The following is a 24,342-nucleotide window of genomic DNA, read 5'->3' on the forward strand; positions in this document are numbered from 1 at the left end:
TTAAAACTTTATTTTTTTTATTAAAAATATATTTTTTTATTTTTTGAAAAATTTCTACTATTGATTTTTTTTTGTTCTAGGGTTCTATTAAAATTAAATTAAACTTATTTTTTTTTAATTTTTATTTAATTTTTTTTTAATATGGGAAATATAAATATTTGACCCAATTTCTCATAAAATTTGCAACTAATGAGTTTTTAAATATTTTTAAAAAATTAGAGACAATGTGTCAATTTTATTGCCGAATTATTTTTTTATGATTTTTATTTAAATATTTTTAAGTTAATTTTTATTTTTTCTTTTTTAGGCCCATTTAAAATATTTTATAACAAAAAAAAATTAACTGCATTTTTGTATAATTTATTTAATATTTAAATAATTTTTATAATTTTTTTTTAAATTCTCTTAAAATAGAGTTTCGTGTTCCATCTTTATTGAATCATGTAACAGAATTAAATTAACCCCATAATTGCTTGTTCAATTGATTTCTTAAAAATTTCGTCAAAAAAAAACGAAACAATCCGTCAACGACGAATGTGACATGCCTTGACATGCAAACCAGACATCAATGACGCAAAATTTCGTAAAAATCGAATTTCTTCGTTGTTTATTTTTTTCTCGTATCCTCCTTTCTTCGCATTTTTTGCACGTTAAACACGAAAGAAAGACACACACGAGAAAATTACCATTTAATTAACCTCAATAACATAATTTGGTGATGATTTTTTTGCAGTTCGCATTACTTTCCTACTTTAAAAAAAGAAATAACGTCGTAAAATATTGAATATTATGCAATAATGCCAACGACTTTTTTCTTCTTTCTTTTTCTCTTTCTTTCTTCGTGCGTTGCGTTTTTACTTTTATCTTGAAAGAGACACGTGTGGTTAACGAGAAACAATAAAAAAAAACGTAAAAAAGTGATTTTGAGTAATTTTTAGTTTATTTTTAACAATTTTTTTTTCTTAATAATCCACGACAGACAAGCAAATGACCTGCAATCGCATTTTTTTCTTGACATCTTCGATAACGACTTCGGATGCTTTGCGATCTGTGGGACTTAATGTTGGAATTGCTTCCAAGGCCTCGTTGAAAAATGTTCTGAAAAAAAAGTTTAAATTTTTATTAAAACAAAAAATTATTTTTTTTAAAGAAAGTTTTCTTTTTTTGAATAAAAATTAAACAAAATTTATCAAAAATTCTATAAAAATTTAAATTTTTAATCAAAAATTGAATTTTTGACAATAAAATTCGTAAATGTCAATTCAAAAAATGTCCGTTAAAAAATTTTAAAATCGCATTTCTGCTAATTCAAGATGAGAAATTTTTCCAAAAATCAATACAACTTACTTCGCCACGGAATTACTATAAACTTTGAGAGCATCTTGAATAACTTTAATATCCACGTACGCTTGCATCGCTCCCATTTCACTGAATTTCTGCACACAAGTCATCAATCGTGCAAGTTCCTCCGCCACAGTTTGCACAATTGGCTCTAATACTGGTCTCAACAAAAATGGCGAAATCGAGAAAATTTCCGAATAAACTCCAACCAAATTGTCGCAACATTCGTGCGCATAAGGACTCAATTTTCCAATTTCCTCGACTTGATCCCATTGAAAGTGCCCGATATACATCGAAGGCTCGATTGTTCCAACTAACGGATCACTTTTGTGTTCGACGTAAATCTCAAGTAGGCTCGAAAAAAGTTGGTTAATGTTGCTTCTTCCGCTTTCGATCGCTAATTTTACGTGATTTAGTCCGTATTTTGCGAATGTTTGATCAATTTTCGGGAACATTTCTTTGTTGCAATACGCACAATTAGCTAAACAACACAAAAGTCGCTGTTCCCACGTCAAAAAGTCAGCCCAGTTTGTGTCAGACATGCCAGTGACACTTTCGTATGCTTGCATTTCTGATGGAAAACCTATTATTTGAGATGAAAAAATATTAAAATTTATTAAAAAATTAATTTTTAAAAGATTTTCTATAATTTCAAAATTATTTTTAAAGCTGAATTAGCAAAAAGCGATTTCCAAATTTTTATTTATTTTTTCAAAAAATTTAAAGTTTTATAAAAATTTAAAATTCTTATAAAAATTTGAATTTTTATTAAAAAATTCGTAATTGTCAGTTTAAAATTTGACAGTTCAAAAATTGGAAAATTTACTTTTTGCTAATTCAAGCCTGATTTTCTTTTTAATTTGCTGTTTAATTTAAAAAATTACTTAATTTAGTTCAATATGATTAAAAATTGTTCATAAAATTCTAATTTAATTTTTTTTTATAGAAGATTTAATAAAAATTCGTAAATGTCAATTTCAAAAAATTACTGTTAAAAATTTGGAATTAACTTTTCCGCTAATTCAACTAAATTTTTTTTTTTAAATATTAAATTTATCTCAAAATCCAATAAAAATTTTTTTGAAACTCAAAAAATTAATAAAAATTTATACTTTTTTCAAAAATTTCAACCCAAAAAAATGAAAATATAAAATTTGGAATTCGCTTTTCTGCTAATTCAAGTCAAAATAATTAAAAATTTTTTACTTTACCTCAAAAATTATAAAAAATTATATTAAATTTAAAAAAATTGATCAAAATTAATCATTAAAAAAAAATTGACCAAAATTTTGTAAATGTCAATTCAAAAATTAACTGTTAAAAATTTGAAAATCGCCTTTTTGTTAATTCAAACAAAAAATTCTATCAAAATAGCAAATTTTACCTATCAATTGTGACACCGTTGGCGCCGCTTGTGACTCCTCATCAGTCCGTTGCATCGCCAGCGTTTCAACAACTCCACAAAAAGTATTCAAAATATCCTGAACCCGTTTCGCAATTTCCCTCTGCCCATCACTCTGCGGTTCAATGAGCACTGTTTCCCTCATCTCTGGCGTCAAACAAACCGTTTGCGCTTCCTCCAACGCTTCATTCAACAACTCCTCCAACTTCGACGGCAACAATGTCGCTCCCGGAAATTCCATCACTTTAATCTCCCACATTTCCCTCTCAACCAATTTCTTGACTTTTTCATTCGTCTTCTTAAAAATCGTCGATAACGAGTAAAGTCGAAGGTCATTTATGAGTTTCGAGACAATATCAAGTGCTTCGTTCGGGAGATCCAGTCGAATTAGCGTCGCGTATGTCACTCGCACGTATCTCAAGCACTGCGGAATCCAAATCGCGAACAAATTGTTGCTCGAAGCCGTCGAAGGCCACGCTGGAATGTCGTGATTTTTAGCATTTGGCAGGAGGGCACACTTCAAATACGAGCAAAAAAGCTCAATTGTACTTAAAATGTACGTTTTGAAGTTTTTCGCTTTGGGTTCGCTCATGCCACGAAGCTCCCCAGAGAAGTAAGCTTGTCCAAGACGCCATAAATCCGGGAATTGACCCGTGCCGATCTCGTTCATTTCCTCACAGAACAGCAGACGATTGGGAGTTGTCTCTTTATTTGTGCTTCTTGAGGTGTTTTGAGGGGTTTCTCGTGCCATGTACCCCTCATAGGTCTCTTTGAAGGTTTTTTCCAAATATTTTGCACGTGCTTCGATCGCATCCCATGCCGGATCTTCAACTTTGTACCCTTCGAGCATCCCCGGGAGCTCTTTTTGTTGATTTTCCAAGTTAATTAGGGCTTTTACGAGTTTTTTCTGATTTTCCACGCCTTGAGGCATTTCACGAATCTTCTCGTGTAACACTTTCCGTACGCTTACGATGCGATTATCGACTTCTTGCAACACTTGTTTGAATATAGGAACGTCAGTTTTGCCAAAAAGGTTCCTTGCTCGGGCATAATCGTTGCAAATTATGTCAAAATCGTTACTTTTGACGCATCTTTCGATCGAATTCGGGAGACAGAACAGGAATTTATGCCGCGATAACGCTGCGAGAGCCGCTCTTGTGGCATCCGCCTTTTCGCGACGTGCTAAAACGTCACTAAATAACGTGTGACTCGAGGAAATTGTATTTTGAATCGCTTGTTCCAAGGTTTTTGTTTGTTCCAAACCGACTTCCTTCACGTCTTGCTGGAATTTTTCGCGTAAAGTCATCAGAGTGTCAAGTTGATCGATGACAGCGCCCGAATTTTCCTTCAAAAAGTAAATTTTTCCCTGTGTTTGTGAGTCAATTTTGCGTTTCAAGTGCAACAATCCAGCTTTTAGGTCTTCAAAACTCGTGTTTAGGTGATTTTCAAGCAAAAACCAGGCAGGATTGAAATTTTCTTGTGTCAAGTCGCCCGTGCCATCAGGAAAAATTTCCCTCAAATCGTCGGGGATTTTTTTATCGCCCTCAATTGAGAGTCCCAGCGGATCGTCACTCGTGTTGGGGGTCAAGACACGTCGTCCCCATGCGATTGTCGGGCTCGTTTCCTCAACCCAAACCGCAGATTCCTTCAACGGGCCGATTGTTTCGTGATACGCCCGAAATTGAACGGTTGACGTTCCTCTTCCGCCGAGACGTGTTGTTACGATGATGTCACCTTTGCCTTTAGCGGCTCCCGTACGAGCGATTATCTTATTCGGGCTCTTCCATTCCGCCGAAAGCAAGCAATCGATGCCGCAAATCTCGAGTCCGACAATATCCTGAGGTTTTGTGCCCAAAAATTCACCGCGGATCGTCACTTTTGTGCCAGGAGGCCCTAAAACGAGAGAAAAAAATTAATTGGGGCGTAACAAAATTCAAAAAGAATCGATTTTTATGCCTCGAAAATGCGAGAAAAAATAAAATTTGCATAAAAATCAAGAAATACGGACCTTCTTTGGGTGATAATCCGGTTACAACTGGCGCAGGGACCATTTGGCGAAATTAATTCAATGATTTTCGTGCCACAAGACGATTTCTCGCTGCAAAACTGATTTATTTTGGTAAACAAAAACCTGTCAAACGAACGTCAAATCGCACCAACACACGTCAAACCTGCTTTTTTGATACACAAACAGCACAAAATTGCATTTTTTGTCAATTTCCTCCCCGAAATTGACTGAAATTCCTTCAAATTTCCGGAAGCAATGTCACAACGGATGACCCGCAGCCGAAAACGGCAAATAGACGAGGAAAATTTCGAGAAATTTGGCATCTGCGTTGACGAATTCGGATGCATTGCGGATGACTACGGGCAGAATTCGCTCAAAAATGCGGCTAAAAAGCACGACGACGAGGATCCGTGGGACGGAAATTGCGTCGTCGAAGTTAAAAGACAAAAAAGGGACGAAAGTCCCGAGTCAAATCCCGTTTATTTTCGCAAAGTACGAACAACAGTGACAGTTCACCGGCAAGATTTGGTGAAATCTCCATCGCCGGCGGCGGTAAAGGATGAAGTGCCTTCGACTTCTGCCACGGAATTGACGTTGCAAGACCAGGATGAGGAGAAAATCGAACAGGATTTGCTGGAAAATGCGGAAAATGAGGAAAAATCCAAAGATTTGCTGCTGGAAACGGAAGATAATGACGATACTGCCTCCGATACGACAGACAAAGTCGCCGAAGATCTCAAAGTGCTGCTGGAAGAGACGAAAGAAGATGAAATTTCGACAGATTTGGTACCGAATGGGCATCCAGAGTCGCCAACGACGAATGAAATTCACGAAAATGCGATGCCGAAACTGGATGCTGTGAGAAAACCGCACGTGGATTTCGATAAAATTGATCTCTTGTCGTCGGAAGTCATCCTGGAATGCGTTGACGCATGAAATTCTTCCACTTTTGTTACCAATATTGATTAGTTTTAGTTTAAAATGAAGTACTTTGAGCTCTAGGAGCTTTTTTTATGATAAAATTGAAATTTTTCGCGTACTATAATTAGATTTTGTAATGAAATTGATGAACTGCAAACGAAATGAAATGTAAAAAAATCACAAATACACCAAAATATTTATAAATTTAATGATAATATGGAATAAATGAAGCATTTATATAAAAATTTATCGTTTTTGGATGATATTTTTAAAATTTTCCTCAATTTTTGTTAAAATTTTATTGAGAAAATAAACAAATTTTTAAAAAATTCTTTGAATTTGAACCAAATTTTCATGAAATTTTTTTTTTACCGAAATTTTTCAATTTTTATTTAAATTTCTATTAAAAAAATTAATTTATAAAAAAAAAAAAATTTTTTTTTTAAAAATTTCCATCAAAAATTATTGTTTTGACAAAAATTTCGATAATTTTCTCAATTTTCATCCAAATTTTTATGAAAAAATTAATTAAAAATAATTTTTTAAGCCAAAAATTTAAAAAATATTGGATGAACTTGAAATATTTAGATTAAAACATGAGTCACGTGAACAAAAAAAAAAATACAAAACATAAGGAAGATGAAACAAAAGACCTCGTTTAACGAGTTTCAAACTCTCAAAAAACTTCAACTTCCTTTCTGTTCCGATTTTAGCAGAGATTGCTCACTCCATTAATTAATCAATCAATTAAGACACATAAAAAACTAATTATTTAACTTTCATTCGAGTAACTGTCGACCTTCGAGCCAATCTCCCCAGCAGCTGAAGAGGCAAAAAAAAAAGTTTCGCATAAATTTCTAATTTTACTGATTTTTTGTTGATAGTGAACCTGGGTTTTTTCCTACCACAGTTAACGTCATTCTAATAGTAAAAATGAAATCTATTTAACGAACATTGACCACTAACACGCGCACGATCTCTAACGGCAACCAAAAAATTAAACAAATGCGAGAAAAAATGGTTTTCTTACAATATGTTGATGAATTTTAGAAGAAAACTCGTTTTTTGGGTCGATTTTTGATGTCTTTCTTTTATTCAAAATTAACGAAAATTGTATTAAAAAATTTTAAAATTAATTTTATTTTTAAAAAAAATTAAATAAAATAAATTAAATTAAAAATAATTATTTCATCAAAAATAATTAATTTTATTTAAAACAAAAATTAAAAATAAATTATTTATTTCAACAAAAAATTAAATAAATTTTTTTTAATTTAAGAATTATTTTTTAATTTAACAAAATTATCTGATCAAAAAAATAATTTAAAATTAATTTAATAAGTAATAATTATTAATTTAATTAATTAATTAATAATTTAATTTAATTAATTAATAATTTAATAATTATAAATTAAAAAAAATTTAATAGAAAAATTCTTATGGAAATTTTTTTTTAAATTATTTTTCTTAAATTATTTTTAATAAAAAAAATAAAATATTTTATTTTAAAAAAAATAATTAATTTAATTAATCAAATAATTAAAAAATTTAAAAGAATTAATTTTCTTAAAAAAAATAAAATAAAAATTACGTAAATCTAAAGAAAAAAAAATTAAATGCGCTCAAGCCATTCCTCCAACAATAATTTTACATAAATTTTTTTTCGAGATACACGAACAACGACGTCACTATTTTTTGAGTATTTTTCTAGCATGTTACAGTATGGCAAAATGCATTTACATATGTACGTTGCCCTATGAAAGATTTTTTGTTTTCGTCACACACATAAAAATATTTTTATATTTTAATAAAATATAAACCACTCTCAACGCAGCATTCGTTTTGTTTTACAGAAGTCATCGAGACAGCGACAGGTCGACATCAACGCGGAGCGGCACCCGAAAAAAAAAAATTTATTGGATTTATTTAAATTAATGCGTTGGATTTTTTTTGTGTATTGGAAGTGTAAACCCAAAAAAAAAATAATAAATGAATGAAAGGGCTTTCTAAACGTTAATCAATGTTAATTGACTGAAATATTTTTGGTGCAGTGTGTCACAAAAAAAAAAATAATAGAAAATATTGAGAAAAAAATGCAATAAAAAGTGACGAAAAAAAAATCCAGTTTAAAAAAAATAATTTGTGTTATAAAAAAATAAATAAATAAATAAAAATGTCGTTACTGCTCCAAAAAGTGTTATTTTTCTGCCTTCTCATCGGGCAAAATATACAAAATACCGTAAAGTCCAGCAGTGTTACCAGTGAAAGAAACAAATCCAATGAAGCATTTTACCAGCGACTCAATCAATCGCAACGCATCTGCAAGCGACCAACGTGTTTCGAAGACACGGACGACATAATTGTCAGTCCGTTACCTCGCATCAAAAACGACGAAAATCGTGCAAAAAGTATCTCGCTCAGCGATTATCGAAAGTTATCCGTGCTCTATGCGCTTATAAATGTCGCAGGAGATTCTGACGTAAACGAGCAGTGTCACAATGAATTGGAAATGATTCAACATGGTGTTAATACCAAGGAGATTTGGGCCGTGAAAGGTAAGAAATCTTGTAAAAATTTATTTGTGGGAAAAGTTTATCAGTGTCGCAAATCTGATACAATGTGACTTTTTTATGAGTTTTAATCAGTTTCGGGATATCAATTAATTTTTTTATGAGATTTAATTGAAAAGAAATAAAAAAAGTGAAAAATTATGTGAATAAGTGAACGACCGTTAAAACCTTGCAAGGTTATTTAACTCATAACGCAGAGGTTACTACTTAATTTATCGACATGCAATTTTGCGACAGGAATTGAATAAAAGAAATATCCAAAGGACAATTTATCAACTGGCTGAGATAATTTTAACTCTTGTCCGATACGCCAAGAAACTCATAAATAACGCTTGATACCATGACGATGACTTCATGTCAGCTAAAAGATTTTTTGTTTATTAGAAAGAGCTATAAACTACTTTCTGGGTTGTAATTAAACTTTAATTAGTAACCCATTAATTCATAAATAAGAATAAACTTTTTTTTTCTTTGCCGAATTTACGGTTCATGAGATATTTATAAGATGCGAATCTTAATTCCGCAAATTTTTGATGACTTTGTAGCATTTTAAATTAATAAATATCATTTAAAACTGAAGTCATAAAAATTTTTTCGTTAAAAAAATTTTAAAAAATTATCTTTTTTATTATTTAATAAAAAAACGAATTAAAAAAATCATGGGAAATTTGATCCCGATTTACTTAATTTTTTATAAATACACCCGAAAAAAAAATTAAGAAAAAAATAAAAATAAATTAACAAGTAATAAAAAGTAATTACGCACCAAGTCAATCAATCATTAGTTAATTTTTTATTTTAATGCCCTTTTTATTAAAAAATATTAAATTACCATATTTGCGTGTTTTTTTCAGCAGCAATCACTTACTTACAATGTCATTTTTCATGCATTTCAAACCGAGATTATTGACCAATTTCGCACAGGAAAAATACTGCGAAAAAAAAAATACAATGTAATTTCTTAATAAAATACCGTAGAATCGATTTAAGCTAATCGACCTGAACATGCGAAAAAAGTGTTAACGTGACTAACACGTGCAAGCCACAACTTCAATTGATCTCATGAAAAGTGAAAGATGTCACAATATCGCATTCCATTGTATTGTGTGTGATACTTAATGGAACTAATAAATATCTCTCTCCTACATTTTTTTTTGTTCAACATATTTTTTTGGATATGTCATGCCCTATTTAAAGCTAATCAAGTGACGAGTTGCAGCATAAAAAGTATACCGACTCAAATCGAATGTTTCAGTTCTTAGGTTGGGGCAATGAGGGAAAGTGTTTCATGTTACATTTTTAAGTTTTGTTGAGTTACTTAAGTTTGAATCAATGAGATATTGACGTAAAAATATGTTTTCCTTAATATTTAACATTGGAGTGAATAAACACTATCGCAATAAATTTGACTTTTTATACATCTATCCTTGTGCATCTTGAATGTTTTCTTTGAACTCATATCAGTTCAGCTTCTTAAGAAATCATTAGCAAGTAAATCCCATTTAAATGTAACCTTGTTAAAAGTACTCCATTGCGATAGTTAACCTCTCCATAATGAAGGTTGGGAAGTGTTCTATCACTATTTTGCTTCCGGAATATGTATCGTTTTAGATATTCGATAATTAGTGATTCATGAGTCATAATTAATTGTAAACGATTAATAAATAAAAAGTTATTACTCTTTATCACATAATCTTTGAAGTCTTTCAAATTTAATTTCACTCAACCACGACTAATATTTTTTCTGTATCTTTCAGCAGATCTTCTTCCAGATTAATATTTTAAGTTTTTAATTAGTTCTCATTTTGAAGAGATTGGATTCTTCCTGCAAAAGTTATATAAAGTTGACCATTTGTTATCTGAAAAAAAATTAGAATTAAAAAAAATATTTTTAGAAAAAAAATTAAGTTGTTCCTTATTCCCACGTAAAAGATTTAAAAAAAATCTGTGGGACGAAACATGAAACAATTTTACTTCTTGTCTTTACCTTATTTTAGTCAGTTTTTTGTCACTTTAACAACTTCACAACTTGAACTCGATTGCATAACTCGCGATTGATCAAATATAAACATATTTCCAAAAAGTTGTTGTTTACACAAGTTTTGCTAAAAATCGAGCTTGTGACAATGGACCATTGACTCGAAAAAATTTGCATCTATTTCGTAAAAACAAATCATACATAAATTAACGTTTAACACTCAAAAATTCGGATAAAAACCCGACAAAAAAATTTCTTGAGAAAAAATTTATGCATTCGAGATTATTTGTTGTCATTGTCAATGCCAATAGTAATAAAATAAGTTTTTTTTTATCGTTCATGAATGTCCGTGCTTTTTAGAAAGGGCTCGAATGGACTGGAATGAACTTACCTTAAGGTCCTTGGATATGCTGCTGTAATGGCATGACGTCTTTCCTATTTTGTAATAAATTTTTTTTGTTGCTTCTCAATCAAGTTGTCCATCTAGCTAGTGGATTTCCTCCCGTTCTCTTTCTGCCGTAATTCTGCGAAAGACAAAAAAGATGCAAGAGATTGTAAAAAAAAAATAAAAATTTAAATAAAATAAATTTTATTGAAGAGACTGACTCGTTAATGAAAAAAATACATTTAAATTCTTTCGATAATTATTTAAAAAAATATTTAAAAAAAAAATTACGAATAAAAATATAACTGTATTTATTTTATGCAACATGACAATCAAAAAGCTAAATTTAAAACACTTTTCAAGTTCAAAATCATATTTTTTTAACGGGGTTTCTCTTTCTTGCGAACGATGTCTTTTTGGAGTAACGCGATGTTTACCTTGACACCCTTTCTCGAACAAAAAAAAAATAATTAAAAAAATATTTTTGAAAAGTGATGATTTTTCGTTTTTTGCGTTAAAATAAAAAGAATTCAGATAACAGTTAAAATTGACATGTAATAAAAATAAATCGAAATAATTAATCTTAATTATGAGTTTTGAGAAAAATTTAATTGTTTTATATGAGAAAGGATATTTAATGAATGGTTTCTTGCCACCAAGTCAATTTATAAAAAAATCGAATAACTGCATTATTTGTGACCATTCTCTGAATGTTTCTTAATTTGGGATCGTGAGGGTGTGATTTTATTGAAAAGTTAATAATTTCGGTTACATAATTTTTTGTAAATTTTGTAAAAAAAAAATATTTTTGTAAAATGATAAAAAAAAGATGAGAAATGAATTTTTACAAAAATTTACCAAAATTAAAATTCAATGTTAATTTTTGTATAAAAAAAGTTCGTCTAGCAATATAATCCTCAAAAAAGGTCAAAATAAACCTTGAAAGACGGATTTGATGTTTTTTTACAAGAGAAATTACCTTTAGTTACTCTGGCGCCATAACTTTTGTCTAAATCTAGCAGCAGCAAAAACTGAAAAAAAAATTAAAAGATTACAAAACAGCTGCACAGCAAAAAAAATGAGTAAAGACAAAAATCATTAAACTCTTGTTACCTTTTTAGTTGGTCAATGTCACGAGATCATGTTTTACGACACGCGTCCGAACAAAGACAACAATCAATCCGTTCATGCCGGTGCATAAAAACTACCAAATAAATAAATAAAAAACCTACGAAACCTGTTTTCTCTGATTCAAGTTTTTTTTCTCTCCTTTTAATTTTTTTTTTAGCTATTGACGCCTCCGCAAAACCCAGTTCAGGCTTCATCTGGGGCAACAACTTCTGGTTTGGCTCGCAGAAAGGATGTGAGAGTCTTAATAAGCCTCTTTCGTTGACTTTGGCGTCACATTTTCCAAGGATCACTAAATCCACGTTGAAAGATGCCGTTGCGCCATTTCCGATGAAATATTTTGTCGTTCATGCGAAACATCAGAGTCCATGGCAATTCGAAGTGAAATTTCTGGAAGAGAATATTTTGCAATTAGGACTTTGTTTGCCGATTTCTTGCGAAAAACATGAAATTTTTAATCTAACTCAAACGTATTTCGATGCGCGCCAAGATGACTTTCAAATTTTCTACGAAATGGCAGTTGATGTCCTCGAAGTCAAAGATTTGGAGGTTCGGGAGAATTTCATGTGGAAACGAAGTGTCGTGATGCTTTTGACAATTCTCGGTGTGACGGCACTTTTGCATTACTTGTCGTACTTGTTGAAGGATAACATGGACATTTTCGCCGAAAGTAAGCACGATGAGAGGATATTGGCACAAACATCACGTAAAGAGCGGATTTTGACGTCATTCAATATCGAGAAAAATCTCGAAACAATTTTCAATAGCAATTTGGAGCGCGAAACATTTCCCGTCATTGGGGGACTTAAGTGAGTACTATTAGCGATCTAATTGCGTGACAAAAAAAATAACAAATTAACTTACGATTTATCTCCGATAAACAGAACGATTTGCAGTCTGGTAATTGTCGTGTTTCACGTTCAGTGGTTCAAATTTTTCACATTAGACAATCCGTAAGTATCGCAATTTCCGGAGAATTGCAGGAAATGTGGAATTTTTTGGATGAAACGAGTTACCCAACCCTACTCAAAATATTTAAAAAATCAAACTTGGTTGTTCTTTACTTTTTTTTTGTTCATAGACAACAATTCAAACGATCGTCTGATAATTTTTTTAAAATCAGAATAAATTAAACGACGTGATCTAAAATGGTAACTTAACCTTCAAATGCGTTTTTCAGGATTTTTTTATGATTTGAGATATTTAAATTATATTTTTAGATGATTTTGTTATTTTACTTCAAGAATTTCGTGAAAATTAGATTTTTTAAGTCAAATAATTTCTTACCTTTTATAAAAGATCCTTTAAATTTGTCAATTTCGCCATTTTCCTCAAGTTTCATTAAAAATATGAATTTCCCGCCAAAAATTAGATTTTTTCGCCATTATTATCAAACTCTTCAAACTTCAAACTCTTTCAAATTTCTTCAAATTTTTTCTTACCTATTAATCGATTTTTCTTCAAAAATTTTAATTTCCCGCCAAAAATTGATTTTTTTTTTAAATATAGAGTTCTAAGTTTTAAAAAGCAAAATTCTTACCTTTTAATTTATTTCCTTTAAATTCGTCAATTTCGCCCTTTTTTTATCAAGTTTTATTCAAAAATTCAAATTTCCCGCCAAAAATTAGATTTTTCCGCCATTAATATCAATTTCCCGCCAAAACTTAATTTTTTCATAATTTTACAATTTTTTCAGTTACATCTTCTTCCATAACGCGGAACAAGTGCATTATCAATGGATCGCCAATGCCCCACTTTTGGTCGATTTCTTCTTCGTCATCAGTGGCTTCCTGCTGGGCTACAATTACCTCAAAAATGCCAAACAAAATGCGCAAATACGTGAAAATTCTTTCTTCCAAAACGTAAAAATGTTCCTGAAACTCGTGGCAAAACGCTACGTTCGCTTGACGCCAGTCTACCTGATTGTCATGTTCCTCACGGAAATTGGCACTTCGTATGTGGCTGACGTCAGCATTTTTCGCATTCACGAACGCACGGATCTCACCTGCCAACGGTTTTGGTGGCGAAACATGTTGTACATTCAGAATTTCTTTCCGCACGAGGAGCTTTGTGCTAATTGGACATGGAGCACGGCATGCGAAATGCAATATTTTGTCTTTTTTACGCTTATTTACTTCATTTATGCAAAGTGAGTTCCTTGAAAATTCATAAAAAATAATTTTAAACTAAATTTTGACATAAAATTTCAGAAATCCCAAAGTCGGAAAGAGCATTTTCTTCCTTGCTGCTGGTTCAGCCCTCGCTACTGCGAGTTATTTCACAATTAAACATAATTTTCAACCGTCTTTTGATGTTCTTTACGCTTCGGGCACGGATCTCTACATTTCGTCGTTGACACGGGCAGCTCCATATTTCGTCGGAATCATGTCAGGGTACATTGTGATGTTCTATCGAAACAATCAAATATTTAATAAGGTAAATTTTTTATTAGGTTTGAGCCAAAAATCGAAATTAATTGAATTTTTTTCTATTTTTAGTCACAATCACAAATCGTTTGGTGCCTCGCTGTTCTCACATTTGTTCTTTGTATGCATTCAACGACGTTCCGGAGACCAGGGGAATTTATTTCCATATTAACGTTGGTCTTTGCACGTTGGTTGTTCGCCTTTGCAAATGCATGGGTGCTAATAGCAAGCAGTTTGGGATATGGAAGTGAGTAAATTGTATTCTTTTGTTTTGTTAGGCTGATGCAAATGTCAAAAATGTTTCAAGTTTCATTTAATTTTACATTCAAAAAATTAATTTTTTAGTTTTATTTGTGAAAAATTGTTTAAAAACTTTTAAAAATGTTTGAAAATCAAAAAATTTCGAATAATTAATTATTTTTTGAAAGATTTAGATCAAAAATTTATGAAATGTCAATTCAAAAATTGACCGTTAAAAATTTGAAAATGATTTTTTTTTTGCAAAATTTTAACAGAAAATGATTAAATAAGATAAATTTTGGCCTTAAAACTCACAAAAAGCTTAAAATTATTAAAATTTTATCATAATTTTTGATTTTTTTTTTGTCAAATTTGACATTTTTCCTAAAATTTGTAAAATGTCAGTTCAAAAAATGACAGTTGGAAAATTAAAAATTGTGGAATTTAAAACAGAATTTTTTAAATTTAATTAATTTAATTTGGCTTAACATCTTATTTACAAAATATCAGAAAAATTTTAAAAACTTATTTTTTTTTTCAAATTTGATATTAAAAAGATTGAAAAATTTTGTAAAATAAAATGTCAATTTAAAAAAAAAAGTTTAAAATTTTCATCCAAAATAATTTTTTTAATAATTTAAAAATTTAAAGACTTATTTGAAAAAAAACTTAAATTTTTAAAATTAAAAGTGAAAAGCTTTCAAAAAGTAAGAATTTAAAAATATTAAAATATTGTTTAAAATTTAGAAAAATTCAGAAAAAAAAATTTAAAAAATTCTTTGTGACTTGAAACACTTTCCAACATTGCTTCAGCCTAAAAAAACCCAAAATTTAAAAATAAAATATTTTTTTACGATTTTAACGATAATCTAAAGCACAAATTTTATGCAGATTTCCTCTTCCTGTTTTTAATTTTTTTTTTTGTTTCTCAATTTTTCAATAGATTGGTTCACGCGGTTCTTATCCCACAAATATTTCATTTACTTCAGTCGTACAACGTACAGCTTCTACTTGATCAACCCGCTACTCATCTCGATGATTTATGGTCTTGCCGACGCTGGAACGCATTCTGATACGGCGATGGGAGTAAGTTTCAATGCCAAAAATTATTATTTCGTGCGAAAATATTACAACTTTTTGGTGATTCACCAAAAACAAAAAAAAAAAATAAATAAACAAATATTTTTTTAAAAAGTTGTAAAATTTGACCTTCTAAAAAAATATTTACCGGAAACTTGTATAACACAAACATTTTTTTCGTTTTTTTCTTTAGATTATTGTCACGCTGGGTGTTTGTTTTGTCACATATGCGCTCTCGTTGCTGTTCTCCGTGTCCTTTGAGATGCCGTATTGCAAGTTGCTGAACTACCGAGCACCAAATAAGACGTCTTCTAGTGAGAAGTTATCCGCCGCCGCCGCGAAATGTGATTGAAGTAGCTTTAAGTAGGATTTTTTTTAAGGAACGTTAATTTATTTCAACAAAAAACTAATAATTTTAAGGATATTTTTGCACGTTATCAATAAAAAAAATCACTGGGAAATTTTTTTTTTGTTTAAATTTCCTCAATTTGAATTTTTTTCACGCCATTTTTGATGATTTTTCGCTGAATTTTGTTCAGTTGCGATTCGAGTCCATCAATTCCGTCGAGCAACTTTTGAGCTCGTCCCAAGACTTTGGCGCATTTTACGCCTTCTTTGTATTCGCCGGCAACTTCGGAAAAATCCTTGTTTGTATCTGTCAACAGATCGTTAATTAAATCTACTTCATCTTCGAGCTTCTGAACGAGCGCCAGTTCTTCGTTCGAAACGAGTTCGCCACAAACGACTTTTCCATTTTCCCGTAAAATTGTTTCGAGTTGCTTCAAGCGACCTTCGAATGTTTTGATTTCGTCGGAAATTGATCCGGAATTCAAACTTAAACGTTGAATCAAGTCATATTTTACTCCTTCCTCGAGTTGTTGCGCTTCCCGCAATTTTTCGATGTATTTTGTGATGTTTTTGCTCCAATTTGTGAGGTCTTTGTCGAGTTCCGCGAAAATTATTTGACATTTTTTCTCGTAGTCTTCCGTGAGAGTGACGAAATTTAACTGAAAAATTATGAAAATTGATTTTTTTCGAGAATTTCATGAAATTTATGACTTACTTTGTCCACAGCGGTGTTAGCTTCGTTGATGAGATCAAGAATTTCGGCTTCATCTACTAAAATTGTCTCGTTTGCTGACATTTTTTGCAGAAATTGCGGTTTATTTTGGTTCAACGGTTGATTTTAATAATTTGCTTTCATGCTGATTCAACAAATGAGACGAATGAAAGTGATAATTATTTAGGCGTCGTTCATTAGTGGCGTCAAGTACGATGGATTTCGTCAAAAGGGGGGGGAGGAAATTTGTTTCGTATTTCAATTTTTTAGCAGTTTTGAGTTATAAAATGATTAAAAATGATAAATTAGAGCCCTCTGACAAATTTTTATCCATTTGGAGCAAGATTTGACAAAAATGGCTTTGACACAGTTTTTGACACAGTTTTTGACACAGTTTTGCTCTTGATTTAGTTTTCAAATCAAAACTATGTCAAAGAAAAATTTTTTTTTCAGTTTCAATTTTTTGGCAGTTTTGAGTTATAAAATGATTAAAAATGATAAATTAGAGCCCTCTGACAAATTTTTATCCATTTGGAGCAAGATTTGACAAAAATTGCTTTGACACGGTTTTTGACACAGTTTTTGACACAGTTTTGCTCTTGATTTAGTTTTCAAATCAAAACTATGTCAAAGAAAAAGTTTTTTTTCAGTTTCAATTTTTTGGCAGTTTTGAGTTATAAAATGATTAAAAATGATAAATTAGAGCCCTCTGACAAATTTTTATCCATTTGGAGCAAGATTTGACAAAAATTGCTTTGACACGGTTTTTGACACAGTTTTTGACACAGTTTTGCTCTTGATTTTATTTTCAAATCAAAACTGTGTCAAAGAAAAATTTTTTTTTTCAGTTTCAATTTTTTGGCAGTTTTGAGTTATAAAATGATTAAAAATGATAAATTAGAGCCCTCTGACAAATTTTTATCCATTTGGAGCAAGATTTGACAAAAATTGCTTTGACACGGTTTTTGACACAGTTTTTGACACAGTTTTGCTCTTGATTTAGTTTTCAAATCAAAACTGTGTCAAAGAAAAATTTTTTTTTCAGTTTCAATTTTTTGGCAGTTTTGAGTTGTAAAATGATTAAAAATGATAAATTAGAGCCCTCTGACAAATTTTTTTTTTCCATTTGGAGCAAGATTTGACAAAAATGGTTTTGACACAGTTTTTTTTTGACACAGTTTTTGACACAGAAAAAAAATTCTCTTGAGTTTAGTTTTCACAAAACTATGTTTTGCTCTTGATTTAGTTTTCAAATCAAAACTGTGTCAAAGAAAAAATTTTTTTTCAGTTTCAATTTTTTGGCAGTTTTGAGTTATAAAATGATTAAAAATGATAAATTAGAGCCCTCTGACAAATTTTTATCCATTTGGAGCAAGATTTTTCATAAATTGCTTTGACACAGTTTTTGACACAGTTTTTGATTTGACAAATCAAAACTGTGTCAAAGAAAAATTTTTTTTTCAGTTTCAATTTTTTGGCAGTTTTGAGTTATAAAATGAGTAAAAATGATAAATTAGAGCCCTCTGACAAATTTTTATCCATTTGGAGCAAGATTTGACAAAAATTGCTTTGACACAGTTTTTGACATAGTTTTGCTCTTGATTTAGTTTTCAAATCAAAACTGTGTCAAAGAAAAAAATTTTTTTTTCAGTTTCAATTTTTTGGCAGTTTTGAGTTATAAAATGATTAAAAATGATAAATTAGAGCCCTCTGACAAATTTTTATCCATTTGGAGCAAGATTTGACAAAAATTGCTTTGACACAGTTTTTGACATAGTTTTTGACACAGTTTTGCTCTTGATTTAGTTTTCAAATCAAAACTGTGTCAAAGAAAAAAAAAAATTCAGTTTCAATTTTTTGGCAGTTTTGAGTTATAAAATGATTAAAAATGATAAATTAGAGCCCTCTGACAAATTTTTATCTTTTTGGAGCAAGATTTGACAAAAATTGCTTTGACACAGTTTTTGACATAGTTTTTGACACAGTTTTGCTCTTGATTTAGTTTTCAAATCAAAACTGTGTCAAAGAAAAAAATTTTTTTCAGTTTCAATTTTTTGGCAGTTTTGAGTTATAAAATGATTAAAAATGATAAATTAGAGCCCTTTGACAAATTTTTATCCATTTGGAGCAAGATTTGACAAAAATTGCTTTGACACAGTTTTTGACATAGTTTTTGACACAGTTTTGCTCTTGATTTAGTTTTCAAATCAAAACTATGTCAAAGAAAAAAAAAATTTTTTTTTTGACAGTTTCAATTTTTTTGGTTTTCAAATCAAAACTTTTTTTTTTTTTTCAATTTAAATTTTTTGGCAGTTTTGAGTTGCAAAATGATTAAAAATGATAAATTAGGGCACTCTGACAAATTTTTATCCATTTGGAGCAAGATTTGACAAAAATTGCTTTGACACAGTTTTTGACATAGTTTTTGACACAGTTTTGCTCTTGATTTAGTTTTCAAAACAAAACTATGTAAAAGAAAAAATTTTTTTTTCAATTTAAATTTTTTTTGGCAGTTTTGAGTTATAAAATGATTAAAAATGATAAATTAGAGCCCTCTGACATATCTGACATATGACATATCCATTTGGAGCAACGCCTTTTCTTTTCATTAGTTCAGCTACTCGCCGCATTTCCGGTTATCATCTTTTGCCTTCACGCTAATTCAAGTTGCTTTTGTTTACGTTTTCATTCCAAAGCAAGAAATCTCAATACAAAGACGTGTCTTTCCGACTTTTTATCGAATTTTCAGCAAACATGAGACAAATAAAGTTTTAAAAAGCTCTTCGGACGACGTGAAAAGAGCTGTTAACGGTGCTAAAAACAAAATTATCAAAATTCATTGAGAAAACTCAGATTTTTTCTGGACTGTGTGGGTGCTTAATTAACTTCCTCAAGTAAATTTATGCAAAAAAGTGCATAGAACAGCAAAAATACCGGGTGAGTAGAACACGACAGATGTTGAAACTCATTTTGCATGATCGTGACTTGTGAAATAGTGAAAAAAATCAAAAATTAAAAGTTGAACAAAGGAAAGCAACAAAAAAAAATCGCGACAGGAAAAATATTTCGTAACAAGTGAGTGATAAGAATTTAAAGATTAAATTGAATTGATTAAGTCAATTGATGATTGTTTGCAAAAGTGAGTTCAATTACTTGAATTTTTGACATTTTTACAATTTTTTTTGTTTTAATTTGCATCTGAATCGTATTGAAGTCGCGATAAAAATCGATGAATGAATGAAAAAAGAAGATTTCCAGTCAAACCAGTTATTTATCGTCGTCGTCGTCGTGCTATGCTGTTCTGATGATACTCGGATGATGCCTCTTCTTATGTTGCTAATGGCCTTGCTTTCTACCTTTTGTTTAGTTTTGAGCAGATGAGTCACGCCAAATTCAAAGTGCAAGCAAAAAATTTAGAAAAAAAATCAATTCTTAAGATTTTTAGATGCTAACAAAATTTTAATGAGTTTTTTCAACTCACAAAAAAAATTTTTTTCAAGGTTAGTGAATAAGGGAATTTTAAAATTTGCCGAGAATGAGATTTTGTAAAAAAAGGGACGTCGTAATATCGCGTTGTGCTCAAAAAATTATTTTTTTTTATCAACGCAATTTGTTATCAGTTGATTTCATGACAAAATAGTAAACAGCTGAGATATTTACCCATGTCGCGTTTATTTGTTCGCAGCTGTCGCATTTAATCATACGGAACTTTTTGCATTGAAGAAATTTGTGATGAAGTTCAATCATTCAGACAAAATTTTTTTTTTTTAATATGAAATGGCTTGAGCGCTTTTTTTGTAGTTTTTAATAAATAAATTAATTAAAAAATTAAATTAAAATAAAATTTAAAAATTTAAATAAACAAATTTAATTTATTTTTTATTTCCTTAATTTAAATAAAAAAATAATTAATTAAATAATTTTTAATAATTAATTAAATAATTTTTTTTATATTTTTTTTAATTTAAAAATTTTTTTTTAAAATTTTTCCTTTTTGATTTTTTTGTATTTTTTTGATTCAAATAAATTATTTTTAATATGTAATTATTAATTTTTCAAAATATTTTTTTTTAATTTATTAAAAAAAATATATATTTCTTTTTTAATTTTTGCTTTCAAATTATTTAATTTTTACATATTTTTATTCAATTTTTGCTTTTTTTCAAAATATTTAAAATTTATTTAAAATTTTTATTAATTAAATGGTGTGTTTCTAAATTATTGAAATATTTTTTAAATTAAAATTAATTAATTAAAAATATTAAATTAAATTTAAATAAATTATTTAATTTAAATTAATTTATTATTTTTAATTTAAATTAAAATTTTTAAATAAAAATTTCAGAATTCAAGTTGTTAAATAAAAATCTAATTTTTTTTTTAAATATTTTCGTATATTTTTTAAAAATTCTTTCAACACAGAAAAAAAATTTCTCCTTGAAATTATTTTTTTATCGAAATGTATTTAAAAATTAAATTACAAAGTATTTTTTATTAACCATTCGTCAAGCCATCAAGATCCATCTCACTTCAGCCTTAAATTTAAACCAAAATCCTTGTTTGCGTTTCTTCTCACTGAGCAAACAACAAAAATATTTTTTAAGTTCAGCGATAATTTAGTGCAGAAAACAGTGCGATGCCAAGTGTCATAAAGATAAAGATTTTTTTTTTGTGTTCGTTCATGCCTGATATTAGTATTAAATAATAAATTTGAACTTAAATGGCTTGAAATTGTTGACATTGCTTCGTGTGGCTTTGAAAACTTAACAATTGGTAGGGGAAAATTATTTCGTTGCCGGGTTTTGATAAGAAACAGACGTTTTTGAAGTTTTTTTATTGATGAAGTTGACGTAAGATAAAAAAAATATTTTTTTAATTCATTTTTTATTTTATTTATTTCAGATTTGACAAAATTTTGCACGAAATTCCAGAAAAAAAAATTTTTTAATTTTTTAACAATTTCTGACGTAAGTTTTAATTTTTTTAAATAAAATTTTTAAATTTAATTATTATTTTTTCAGATTTCCTCTAAATTTCGTTCAAAATGATCCAAGGATATGGTCCCGTCACACAAGCACTACTCGGAACACTTCTCACGTGGGGCTTAACGGCACTCGGCGCCGGTCTCGTTGTCTTCATTAACGGCAATCAACGCAAAACACTCGATACAGCGTTAGGATTCGCTGCTGGCGTCATGATAGCTGCCTCATTTTGGTCTCTCTTGGCGCCGGCAATCGAACTAGCGGAAGATTCCGGAACGTATGGCAACAAAGGTGAATTTGCCTTTATTCCCATTGCTGCCGGCTTTTTGCTAGGAGCGATTTTCGTCTTTGGCTGCGACAAATTAATCAGTTTTTTGGGCATCAACACGTCTTCGATGATGATCCAGCTGACGACGCAAAGTAAGGACAAGGCAGAAATCGCACTGGATGACCAAAATTTGGCGGAACATGGAAAAAGTGAGAAAATTTGAGCGAAATTTAATGAAAAATATTGAAAAATTTAATTTTTTGTAGCAAATGGCGACGAAAAAAACGGAAGCGCAGAAGGACTTGCAGTAGAAATGAACAGTTTTGCGGATTGTTTGACGACGCAACACACAACGGTAGCGAAAAAACGAAGGAGAGGCAGCACGGATCACTCAAAGGACGGAAATACGTACACAGATGCGACACAAACGCGTGCCGAACATCAAATTTCGCAATGGAAGCGGATAATGTTGCTCGTTATCGCGATTACGGTGCATAACATTCCAGAAGGTAAAAAATTTTTTCACTAAAAATAATAAAATTTCTTAAAAAAAAAAATAAAATTTTAGGCTTAGCAGTCGGAGTCTCATTCGGCGCCATCGGAAAAACCCCCACAGCGACTTTTGAAGCTGCCAGAAACCTCGCCGTTGGCATCGGGATCCAAAATTTCCCCGAAGGACTCGCTGTGAGTTTGCCTCTGCATGCTGCGGGCTTCAGTCTTGGCAAGGCATTCTGGTACGGACAGTTATCGGGCATGGTTGAGCCTATTTTTGGGATTTTAGGAGCAGTAGCTGTCACAATAGCGACCGTGATTCTCCCTTATGCGCTCTCATTTGCTGCTGGCGCGATGATTTACATCGTTGCCGACGATATTTTGCCGGAAGCTCATGCAGAGTAAGAAAAATTTTTAATTTTTATTGTGAAAAAATTAATTTTTGATGAAATTTTCAGAGGAAATGGCCTGTTAGCGACTTGGGGATGCATTCTCGGATTCGTCGTGATGATGTGCCTTGATGTTGGACTTGGTTGAACGGAAGAGAAATATTTTTTTTGAGAAAACATGTGAATTCGATTATTTAATGTTCCAAGAAGAAGAAATTTAGCTTTAAGAGACTTTTAAAGATACTTAAAAGTATTTTTTTTATCGTAAATATTATTTTTTAGCCTGTAAGAAAACTCTCCTTGTTGATGTTTCTTCGCAAATTATGACCAGTACTTATCGTTTTTAAGTATGAAAGCACAAACTTTGTCCTAATCTAAATATTTTATGTAATTCATGAGATGAAATATAGCAAAAGATGCCTTTTGAGTCAATAAATTTTGCAGTTTTATTTAATTTTTGGTGTGGAGACGTCTGGTATTTTGTAAATTTGGCTTCAAAAAAAAAAAAAAAAATTATTTTTCATACTTATTCAGGTTTATTTTTTGACTAATATACATTTTTTTTGTCTATAACTTTCATTTTTGGTAATATTTTCATTAATCATAAAATATAAATAATTCCAAATTATTTTTTTTTCTTAACACTTTTTAAAATTTTATTTATTTTTATTTTTTAAAGGTATTTTTTATTATTTTATTTTTTTTTATTAAAATTGGATTTTTATGCTTAAAATATTTGATAAAAAATTAGAAAATAGTGCGATGTTTAATGATAATAAAAAAGGAACTTGATTGTTTATTGTGCAAATATTTTTTGAAAAATATTTTTTGACATGTTTTAATTTGTAGAGGACGCATAATTGACTTGTACGCGGTTATTGGGGAACAAAATTGCTGCAAAGGTTTATTAGAAGTTGGAAATACTGATAAATACTACGATCTGTTGAGTAGAATACTTTTGTATTATAGGGATAGACATTTACAAGTTTTGTTTTCTACAATTTTTTTTTACTTCTAATGGAGCACGTAAAAATTATTGATTAAAAAAAATTAATAAAGTACTTAAAAAAAATAATTTTTAATTAATTATTTTAATTTAATTTAAAATAATTTTTTAATTATTTTTTAAAATTTAATTTAATAATTTTTTAATTATTATTTTAATTTAATTTAATAATTTTTTAATTAATTATTTTTTTACAATAATTTTAAAAACAATTAAAATTTATTAAATAATTAAAATTTAATATTAATTTAAAAATATTTTAAAATATTTATTTAATTATTAATTTATTTTTAATAAATATTTAATTAAATTTTATTATATAAATTATTTATTAATTTAAAATTTATTATTTAATTTTAATTTTTTAATTAAAATTTTTTTTTGAACAACATTTTATAACTCAATTTTATTTTTAATTAAATTTTGGCAAATCTTTAATTAAAAAAAAATTATTTAAAAAAAAAAGTTTATCAGTATTTATTATTTGTTTAAATTAAATTAATTTATTATTTAAATAAATTTAATTTTAAATTATTTAAATAAAAAATTTAATTTTTAATATATTTAAATTAATTTACGGGGTAAATGGATAATAAAATTTTTAAAAATTAATTAAATTTATTTTTTTAAATTTATATTAATTTCGTAATTTTTTAAATAAAATTT

The 24,342-nt window shown here is 29.4% G+C and overlaps 4 protein-coding genes across 5 annotated transcripts; 2 read left to right on the top strand and 2 right to left on the bottom strand.

The window, feature by feature from the left end:
- Positions 1–933: 933 nt before the first annotated feature.
- On the bottom strand, positions 934–4,860 carry LOC134829914 (exocyst complex component 2). Its single transcript, XM_063843207.1, has 4 exons — positions 4,752–4,860; positions 2,726–4,636; positions 1,348–1,924; positions 934–1,098 (listed from the first exon to the last, which is right to left on the bottom strand). The coding sequence occupies exons 1-4, from the start codon at positions 4,792–4,794 to the stop codon at positions 963–965; spliced, it is 2,667 nt and encodes an 888-aa protein (XP_063699277.1). The 5' UTR covers positions 4,795–4,860; the 3' UTR covers positions 934–962.
- A 2,985-nt stretch (positions 4,861–7,845) lies between these two features.
- LOC134828981 (nose resistant to fluoxetine protein 6-like) lies at positions 7,846–15,831 on the top strand. The gene is made up of 9 exons (XM_063841973.1): positions 7,846–8,227; positions 11,727–11,798; positions 11,894–12,542; positions 12,618–12,686; positions 13,430–13,882; positions 13,944–14,169; positions 14,232–14,406; positions 15,343–15,485; positions 15,673–15,831. Exons 1-9 carry the CDS (start codon positions 7,846–7,848, stop codon positions 15,829–15,831), a joined length of 2,328 nt encoding a protein of 775 aa, XP_063698043.1.
- Positions 15,832–15,858: 27 nt separating this feature from the next.
- LOC134831807 (uncharacterized) lies at positions 15,859–16,658 on the bottom strand. Its single transcript, XM_063845627.1, has 2 exons — positions 16,543–16,658; positions 15,859–16,486 (listed from the first exon to the last, which is right to left on the bottom strand). The coding sequence occupies exons 1-2, from the start codon at positions 16,621–16,623 to the stop codon at positions 15,953–15,955; spliced, it is 615 nt and encodes a 204-aa protein (XP_063701697.1). The 5' UTR covers positions 16,624–16,658; the 3' UTR covers positions 15,859–15,952.
- Positions 16,659–19,242: 2,584 nt separating this feature from the next.
- On the top strand, positions 19,243–23,092 carry LOC134830458 (zinc transporter ZIP11). Of its 2 annotated transcripts, none has more exons than XM_063843956.1 (6): positions 19,243–19,476; positions 21,442–21,506; positions 21,561–21,998; positions 22,056–22,298; positions 22,358–22,682; positions 22,740–23,092. In XM_063843956.1, exons 3-6 carry the CDS (start codon positions 21,584–21,586, stop codon positions 22,816–22,818), a joined length of 1,062 nt encoding a protein of 353 aa, XP_063700026.1. In that variant the 5' UTR covers positions 19,243–19,476; positions 21,442–21,506; positions 21,561–21,583; the 3' UTR covers positions 22,819–23,092. The 2 variants fall into 2 exon arrangements, with proteins under 2 accessions (XP_063700026.1, XP_063700027.1); XM_063843957.1 differs by lacking the exon at positions 19,243–19,476 and adding an exon at positions 19,571–19,614.
- Positions 23,093–24,342: the final 1,250 nt, after the last annotated feature.

The sequence above is a fragment of the Culicoides brevitarsis genome, chromosome 2 (assembly GCF_036172545.1).
Source record: "Culicoides brevitarsis isolate CSIRO-B50_1 chromosome 2, AGI_CSIRO_Cbre_v1, whole genome shotgun sequence".
NCBI lineage: Eukaryota > Metazoa > Arthropoda > Insecta > Diptera > Ceratopogonidae > Culicoides > Culicoides brevitarsis.